This window comes from Arachis hypogaea, chromosome 19 (genome assembly GCF_003086295.3).
Source record: "Arachis hypogaea cultivar Tifrunner chromosome 19, arahy.Tifrunner.gnm2.J5K5, whole genome shotgun sequence".
NCBI classification, from domain to species: domain Eukaryota; kingdom Viridiplantae; phylum Streptophyta; class Magnoliopsida; order Fabales; family Fabaceae; genus Arachis; species Arachis hypogaea.
The window spans coordinates 44,894,538-44,903,573 of record NC_092054.1 but is presented as its reverse complement, the minus strand read 5'-3'; the positions used below and the strand labels follow the sequence as shown (position 1 = coordinate 44,903,573).

At 26.8% G+C, this 9,036-nt stretch overlaps 1 protein-coding gene across 3 annotated transcripts; it reads right to left on the bottom strand.

Moving 5' to 3' along the window:
• Positions 1–4,900: 4,900 nt before the first annotated feature.
• Positions 4,901–7,616, bottom strand: LOC112779442 (nuclear transcription factor Y subunit C-3). Of its 3 annotated transcripts, none has more exons than XM_025823705.3 (3): positions 7,434–7,616; positions 7,282–7,325; positions 4,901–5,906 (listed from the first exon to the last, which is right to left on the bottom strand). In XM_025823705.3, the coding sequence occupies exon 3, from the start codon at positions 5,903–5,905 to the stop codon at positions 5,111–5,113; it is 795 nt and encodes a 264-aa protein (XP_025679490.1). In that variant the 5' UTR covers position 5,906; positions 7,282–7,325; positions 7,434–7,616; the 3' UTR covers positions 4,901–5,110. The 3 variants fall into 3 exon arrangements, with proteins under 3 accessions (XP_025679490.1, XP_025679491.1, XP_025679493.1); XM_025823706.3 differs by having other exon boundaries at positions 7,456–7,613; XM_025823708.3 differs by having other exon boundaries at positions 7,282–7,616.
• Between the last annotated feature and the right edge of the window lie 1,420 nt (positions 7,617–9,036).

Genomic DNA, 9,036 nt, shown 5'->3' with positions numbered 1-9,036 from the left:
AGAAGGGTTACACTTGATATAACAACGACTTTTCTTCTTCCTCCTTTATAAAAATAATAATAGAAATAATTAAAAATGAAGGAAAAGTTATGATGCATAAAAAAATGATAATGCAAGGCTATCATTGTAAGTTAGTCTATAATTTTTTTCTCTTAGTTGCTATTTTGTGCTTATGGTTGTAACTCTAATTATTTTAGAAATACAAGCATGATTATTTTGTCCTTATGACTAATTTGGTTGCTATTTTGTGTTTATGGCTGTAATATTTTAGTTGTTTTAATGGTATTGGATTGCTGCCCCTATTAGTTATCAATAGGTTGTTAGATTCCTTCATTGTATTTTTATCACTAAAAATAGGCATATAATATATTTGTGTATATAGGATAAACTTGATGATCTCCAAGAAGCTAAAGAAATTCCTACTAATGCATTTCAAAAAGTGTTTGGTAAAAAGAATTTAGGACGAGTTCGATGTTTTGGAAGAACTGTTACAAAAACTTCTCTTAAAAAAAATAAAGAAATAGATGAAATCAAGAAACAAAGTGATGAGAAGGTAATTGCCTTAAAAACTGAACTAGACGACCATAAACAAAGGCTCTAAGGATTGAAAGATATTGTAAAAGAACTTATGTTGCAACAAACTTCTCCTAGTATGAAATGTTTAGTTCTCTATTAGAAAAAGTCAAACCATATTGTTATCTTCCGTAAAGGAAAGAAGGAATTCTTAGCTATTAACCTCTTATTTTCTTCTTAAAATGATTTTTTCCTAAAATGATTTTTTCCGTTTTGTCCAAAAATTATCCTTTAAGGATCGTTATTTTTTTAGGAATATTAAACACCAAATATAGCGACTAATAAAGTTATAAAAAATTCTTATTTAATAAACAAGTTATCTATTTAATTGAATTTTTGTGACATTTAAATACATATTTAGAAGATACACAAATTATTTTTTAAAATAATGTGTTCATTCATAATAAAATATTTTTTTAAAAAAATTCAATTAACATAAAATCATCAAAATTTAAAGATAAAAAGATAAAAAATGCTTTGCATCCAAGTGATTTCACTAACCAAGTCCAACCAAGTGATTTAGAGTCACACGCCACTTATAATAGACTTTTAACGTAAACTTCCCCTTGTTCGTTCCTCTTCAACGTAAATATTCCCTTCTTCTCTGATTTCTCTATGTTTTCGTCTAATTATTGTCTCTTTCTCTTCAAACTTTCTTTTTCTTCAATTTTCTTGTATTCTTCTCGGATTTTATTCTCTTTCTCTTCAGATTTTTTATCTGCATTTTTTTTTTGAAATCGAATAGTATAATTAAAATCGTTTAGGTTTTGCGTGTTCTAAAAGAATGAATGATTCATGTTCAAATCAGTTGAATAAGCGTGATTTAGATTATTCTTCTGAATCGAATCAATTGGACAAGGTTTAGACCATTCTTAATTTTATCTAGTTGCATTCTTCAATAATTTTGAATTGAATGGAATGGAATGGAATCTAATGCAATTGAATAAAGTGATAATGAATAATTTCATTCTTCTTTGCTCAAATCAGTGTTGTTTATGAATTTAAATTTGGATAGAATGAAAGAGTTTCTTAATTTATAGAATGCACAATTTTTGGTTTATTTGTTATTACACAATGGTGTTGTTATAATCATATTTCAATTTATTTCCAGTCCAGGTGTATTGCGATGAACATTTTGTCCCAAAGGTTGGGATGACTTTCAAGACACTTGATGAAAATGAGAGTTAATTTCTTATTTGTGTTATGTTTTATTGAATAGCCACTTTTTATTTTTTCAAATTAGTTTCTGCAATTGTGTTATGGTAAACAGTTTAGGTGTTTATTATAATAAATTTCGGTTTATTTTTGTCTAAATTTCTGGTCCTTTGTGTTTTTGCCGCTATTGAGTCTATTCAGTGTGAATCTAGATTCATTCAAATTAATGTGATCTCAATACAGCCCAGACATTTCTAACATTTAAAAAAGGAATTTAAGACACACACACAATATATATATATATATATATATATATATATATATATATATATATATATATATATATATATATATATATATATAAACATTTACAAAGAGTCAAAGAAGTGTTTGCCTTTTTATAATTCCTTACAAAATAGTATTCAAGAATGTCAATAGAAATTCATTACTATTTAGAAGATTGAACCTATTTACTTTCTATATTCTTAAATGATAATTTACAAAAAGGACTTGAGAGGGCAGCAGATGGCTTTGAGATTCTTATGTCTTCAGATCCCTCAATGACTTTATCTCTTAATTTATTTATCTTGTCTACAAGAATGATTGGACCATATTCATGTCTGAAAGCATCAACTTGTTCCTACAATTGAAAAAAATTATTAATTTGTATTAATTTAGAAGTAGAGGATCAATTATGTTTAATGATACTTACCTGTAAGAAATAAAAAATTTGGTCAATACTTAACAGCAGCATCAAGTGAACCTTGGTTAATTCACAAATGAACTGAAATTAGTTTAGACTTGAACTAGTAAAAAAGACTCAATCATCAATAAAAACATATTGAATTTATTTCTGGATCCAAATGAACCTCAAATAAACTAAGAAATAAACCTAAATTATTTAATAATGACACCAAATTAAGGAATAAAAAATTTAGTCAATACTTAACAGTAGCATCAAGTGAACCTCAGTTAATTCACAAATGAACTAAAATTAGTTCAGATTTAAATAAGTAGTTAAAAAGACTCAATAATCATCAAAAATACATTGAATTCATTTTTGGATCTAAATGAATCTCAAATAAACTAAGAAATGAACAGAAATTATTTAATGATGGCACCAGAGAAAATTAAGGAATAAAAAATTTAGTCAATACTTAACAACAGCATTAAGTGAGCCTCAGTAAATTCATAAATGAACCAAAATTAGTTCAGATTTGAACAAGTAGTCAAAAAGACTCAATCATCAACAAAAACACATTGAATTCATTTATACATCCAAATAAACCTCAAACAAACTAAAAAATGAACCGAAATTATTTACGATGCCCTAATTACAGAGAAAAACAAGAAAAAATTGAATCAGAGAACAAACTTGATCCACTAAATCCTAAACTGAACTAGTAGAAATGCAAGAAATGCGAAGGAGAAAACTGAACATAATGAACAAGAAGTTTGTCAGTACCTTGAAGAATCTTTGTTGTTCTTTTTCTGTGTTTTTTGTTGATGATCTCAAACGCAGAACCGGATTTTTATGTAATTTTTGCAAAGAATTTGAAAGATTTTTGAGAGATTTTGAGAGAGATTTCAAATTCCTTTGTTATATTTTTGAGTAGGAGATGTTAACAGTTTTTTATATTAGAACGCAAAGCGAGATGTAAAGTTATTACATGCTCTTTTAATAAGAATGATTTTTGTTCGTGTTGGACCAACTCGTTTGGACTTGGATGGCAATAAAATTTGGATGTATAGCAGATTTGTAAAAAGATATTATTTTTTAGTAATGCTCCTAAAAAATTATATCAAAATATAATTTTTAAAATCTTTATTTTGAATATGTATTTAAAATTTAATTTTTCTTATCATGTTTTTAAATCATTCAAGATTAAGTGTGTGTTTGCATTACAGTTTGCAAACGGGAGTTTGCATAAAATTGATTTTGCAAACTTGATTTTCATCAAAAGTAAGTTTGTAAATTTTTTTATATTATCCTATTATTTTAATTTAGATATTTAAATAGATCTTATTAGTTAATTTTATAATAAAATTAATATTTACTTACTAAAATAAAAATAACATATAAAAATAGATAAAATATATTTTTAAATAAAAATAAAAAAATATAAATTATATATAACCAAATATGTTATATTTTTTAAGTATTAAATGTTACTTTACTATTTTTTTATATCGTACTCTTATTCTAGTACTCTCAATAATCTTATTCTTAATATTAATTTGGAATCAATGTTTATAATTTTATTATTATCTATGATTAATTTTTTATTTAATTTATCTTTTTTAATGGAATCATAATCTATATTATAAAATTTACACTAAAACATAGTATACGAAAATTACAATTATAAAAGAGAGTATTGAAAATAATAAAAAAAATTAAATATTTACTTTATAGTGATCGAAACAAATCTAAAAGTTCTTGATGATCTTTTTATATAATATATTTTTAGTATTTTTAGTACTCTTTTTTTTAGTATGTTATAATTTTTTACTATTATTATCTAATAGAATCAATAAATCACATTATAAAAAGATAATAACAAACACAATACACAAAAATCACAATTATAAAAGTGTATAATGTCAAACAAACAGTTGAAAAAAAATAAAAATAATAAATAGAAAAATAGAGCCCATATAAATAGAAATAACAAGAATTTTATAAATAATATAATAACATATATAAAGGATAAAGTTGGTAAAAGGTAAATAAATGGTTAGTATCTATAGCCAAAGCCCGTTAAAAAAACGCAGAAGCTAAAAGTAATTGCTTCTTGTAAACGTTGTTTTGGCAGCAAAATCACTTCTGCGTTCAAAGAAAAGAAAATTTGCCAAACCAAAAGTTGAAGCTTTCAAGAAATTTAAACGCGCTTCTTCTCTTCCAACAGTTTCCAAACACACACTTATTTGTCGATTGGGTTATTGAACTTCTGTACTATTTTGATAGTTTTAGTTGCCATATCAAGTAGCAAACGTCTGGCTTGGAATGCATTTCCTGTCCAAGTATGAGTCGAACTTCCATAACTGGCGATCAAATTCAAGAGAAAAACAAGTGTTCCATGTTTCTATTCAGATTCCCATGATTTAACACCAGAGGAAGCTAAGATTTCCATGACATCGATACTTCCTCATGTCGCTAAAAAGCAAACTATTTTCATCCAACATAAAAAACGATCATATTTAATTTCTCATAATCCAAAATCAAGTTGTTCATTATTAAAATCTAATGAGAAAAAGGAAACAGACTCAAAAATTGCAGAATCAAATTTTGCTATAGCGTACTGAAAAGAGCAGTAAAATGTGAAGTTGAAAGCAGAGAGCCTATACAACTAAGTGAAGTGAGAGAAAGCGAGTTTGCGCCTCAATGATCCGAAGGCGACTGTTGTTGCTCTGGTGGCTGTGGCCACATTTGCGGTGCGATGTAGGGATGAGGCTGCTGAGCATATAAATTGGGGTCCATTGCAGGATTACCCATCATGACTCCTGCAGCTCCAACTTGTGCATGCTGTGGCGGCATATAGCAGTAAGGAATAGAATCAGCTGGCCCTGGAACAGCCATTGTTCCTCCTGGCACTGATGTAAGCACTTCATCTTTCAGATCCTCCCTGGGCACAATATCAACCAAGAAATCGAAGATATCGGTTCTTGTAATTGCAGCAGCAATGTCATTCTTTTGAAGAGTCCTCCTCTTGTTCTCTTCAGTGTGATTCCATGATCGCAATGTCAACTCTAGTATGAACATTTCGCATGCCCTCGCAAATATGACCGGCGCCTCGGCCGATATCATCCTGACATCTTCATCAGCCTTCATGATCTTCTTGATCCTTGCCAGGGGAAGGCTGTGGTTCTTGAAATCAGTTACCTTCTCAATTTCTTGGTATTGGTTAGCCCAAAAGGACTGAAGTTGTTGCTGAAGTTGCATCTGCTGTTGCTGCTGTTGTTGTTGATGAATATGTTGATAAGCCAGTTGATGTTGGCCCAATTGAGCTGTAGCAGGCTGACCAGTGGATTGAATGGTTCCAATTGGTGGAACAACCATCCCAGGTGAGCTAGTCATTTGGTTGGGCTGGTATGGATTGGAACCATAGGGGAATTGTGCTCCGCTGCCACCAACTCCCATGGATGGGTTTTGGTTATGACCTTGGTGAGGATCCATCCTGTTTCATGGAACGAATCCATGCTAATACTTCAACATATATGATCTAAAAATTGATACACTCATGTAGACGAGAGGTATGAAAGATTAAAGATACAATACTCAAAGGAAAAAAAAAATTATTTTTTATTATATTTGATAAATTTCTAATCATAAAAAAAATATTAGAAAAAAAATTATCTTTTTTTGAGAAATTATAATTTATATCTTTTTTTTGAAGATATTTTTCTTAAAAAAAGATTTTTTTACATAATAAATAAATAAATAATTACTTTTATATTATTATACTTAAACATAATTGGTCACCCAAAAATACTTAAACATAATTGATAAATAAAAAAAATTTGGATGAGATATTTAAATATAAAATTATTTTTATTTTTTATAGATTTTTTAAAAATAAATAATTTAAAAATTTTTTTTTTTAAATCACCCAAACAAGCCCAAAAAATGTGTCCCCATGAAAATTCCTTGTAAATGATCAAGGATTTAACTCTTATAAATAAATTACACCTTAAAAAACATAGTATAGTAAGAATTATTGTTGGCAGGTAAACCACCATTTAATACTTAAATAATTTTGTTTTTAAATCCTAAAAATTAAAAAAATAAAAACACATCCAAAAGATGGTATAAGTGTGAGAAATGTGCACAAAAATGGTGTGATTTTATTTGTTTAACACATTTTCACGATTCTTTAGAAGTTTTATATTATTTATTTTCCTTCTAGAGCCTATCTTGTAAGAGTACTAAAATAAAAATTTAAAATCAATCATTTTAGATTTAGTAAAATAAAAACACTTACATCATTGCTTAGAATACCACATAGTAACTAATTCCTTGGTCAATATGATTGAGAACCAAGAATCACCTTAATATACGGACAATTATTGAATTACAAATATATATATAAAGAAATTGAAAGATAAATAAACACCTAATATTGTAATTCCCATTTCTTAGTTTCATTTCATATTTTTAGTAAAAATATAGAAAAGAAGGGACATGTTCTGTTTGTTTATCTGCATAAAACAGAACAACATTCAAATTTAATCAGAAAATTTTATCTACCCTAACATTCCACCATTCAAATAATTTCATATCAATTCAGAAACTTCATATCAAAATTCAAATTGCATGTTCATAAATTGCATCAATCATAGAAGATATTAAGATGACATCATTTTAGTTATATTTCACCACCAATGTCTATTTCAGAGTAGTGCATGATCCAACACAAATTAGATCAACAACAGAGGATATATTCTCTAAGTAAAAATATCTAAAATCATGATAAATAAAAAAGTTGCTGCAATGTACACATGCAGATTCATGAACAAATTACAGTTATATATACATTAAATAATAAATTGTACCTCTGTAATAGTAGAAGATGTTCTAAACTGCAAATATTAAGAATCTGAGAAAGAAAAAAAATATATAAACAAATAAAAAGAGAGAATGATCAAAAAATTTTCTATTATTTGAAAAGATCTGTGTGGCTGAAGAGACCAGTGACCAGAGAAACCTTTTAGAATATTTCTCCGTACCGTGGGGAAGATACAAATGTCTTTTCTTATAGAAGACAGAATAAGGAGTTAGGGTTTCCGTACTGATCTGTTGAAATTTTCTTGTTGAAGCAAAATAACTTCTTATAAGAGAGGCAAAATTGTTTTTTTGTCAGAGTACATTGTGTTTTTTGTTGGAGTACAATGGAGTATATTTCAGAGACCTCTTTTTAAGACAGGAAAATACCTCAATTTTCGTCTGATTGATTTTAGCGTATTTCGTCATACCCAATAATTTTTTTTGTCTTTATATTGGGCCAACGACAACATTTGAAGTGTTTACAATAGTTTTTTTTTCTTTTGTATTTTGCAATAGGGTTTTGGATCATACACTTTCCACAAATTTGATAGTATTATATTATATTCAAAATTAAATGTTTATTTCGGTATGGTAATTAATTGATATATACTAATATGGCTGCAATCGTAAAAGAATAAAAAGTAACCGGTATTGCAGTACATTATATTGTCTTATGAACATTTATTTTTTAAAATGTATATTTTATAATAATTTAAAAAATATTATGTAAATAAGTTATTATTATAATCAAGTATAATTAAATTTTTTTTAGTTATATCTCTTTTTTTTTCTTAATTACTAAAATGAGTTGGTCCTGTAGCTTCACCGAATAATTTATTTCAAAATTTTCTCTGTTATTAATGATGAAATGACCAAAAATACTAATATTTATGTGATTAATTTATTTACAAAATAGAAAAAACCTCTTTTAGTTAATTTTTGAAGAGTTAAAACAATTTGTTAAAATTAATTTTATTAAATTATATTATAAATTAACAATTTAACTTTAAAATGATTTAAAAAAATGCCCTTTTAGTTAATTGTGAGGATAAAATACACCTTAAAAATTAATTTTAAAAAGAATAAAATACAATTTTAAGGATTAATAAAGTTACTAACCCTTAATTGGGAGAGATATTGTAAAGTTATCACACCTCTAATTTGCAAATGATACAATATAATTTTGTCCATTAAGAAAATAATTACAAAAGAATTTTACAATGTTTTAAGATAATATATCGCTTGAACATTAAATTTGAGAAGTTAAGTTTTATATCACTTTAACCTAAACAAGATTGAATACAGCAAATGTGTAGTATGTTCGAGTACAAGGCTACAGTGTTACTAGTTTCTTGTATTAGACAAAAATATTATTTTTATAAAAAAAAGATAAAAAAAAGAAATAATTAATCATATGGTGATATTTCTGTATATAAGATTTATATTTTTAGTGGTGTGAGATTTTATTTAATGGTTCACTTTTTTTTACTGGTTATATGCTAGTCAGAATTTAACAAAGTTGCTGGCCCTTAGACTTTTTCATAATATTAAAATTAAGTCATTTGACAATTTGGTTATTTATTTAGATTTTTTAAATTGATATCAAGCAAGGAGTATGGGAATAGTTACGGATGCAATTCAAATTTTTCAGAAATGATATATAAAGGGTAACTGTCAGTTGACATTAAATTAGTTTATAAATAGCGATAGGGTAACTGTTAGTTGATATTAAATTAGTCTATAAATAGTGCTTTAGGAACACA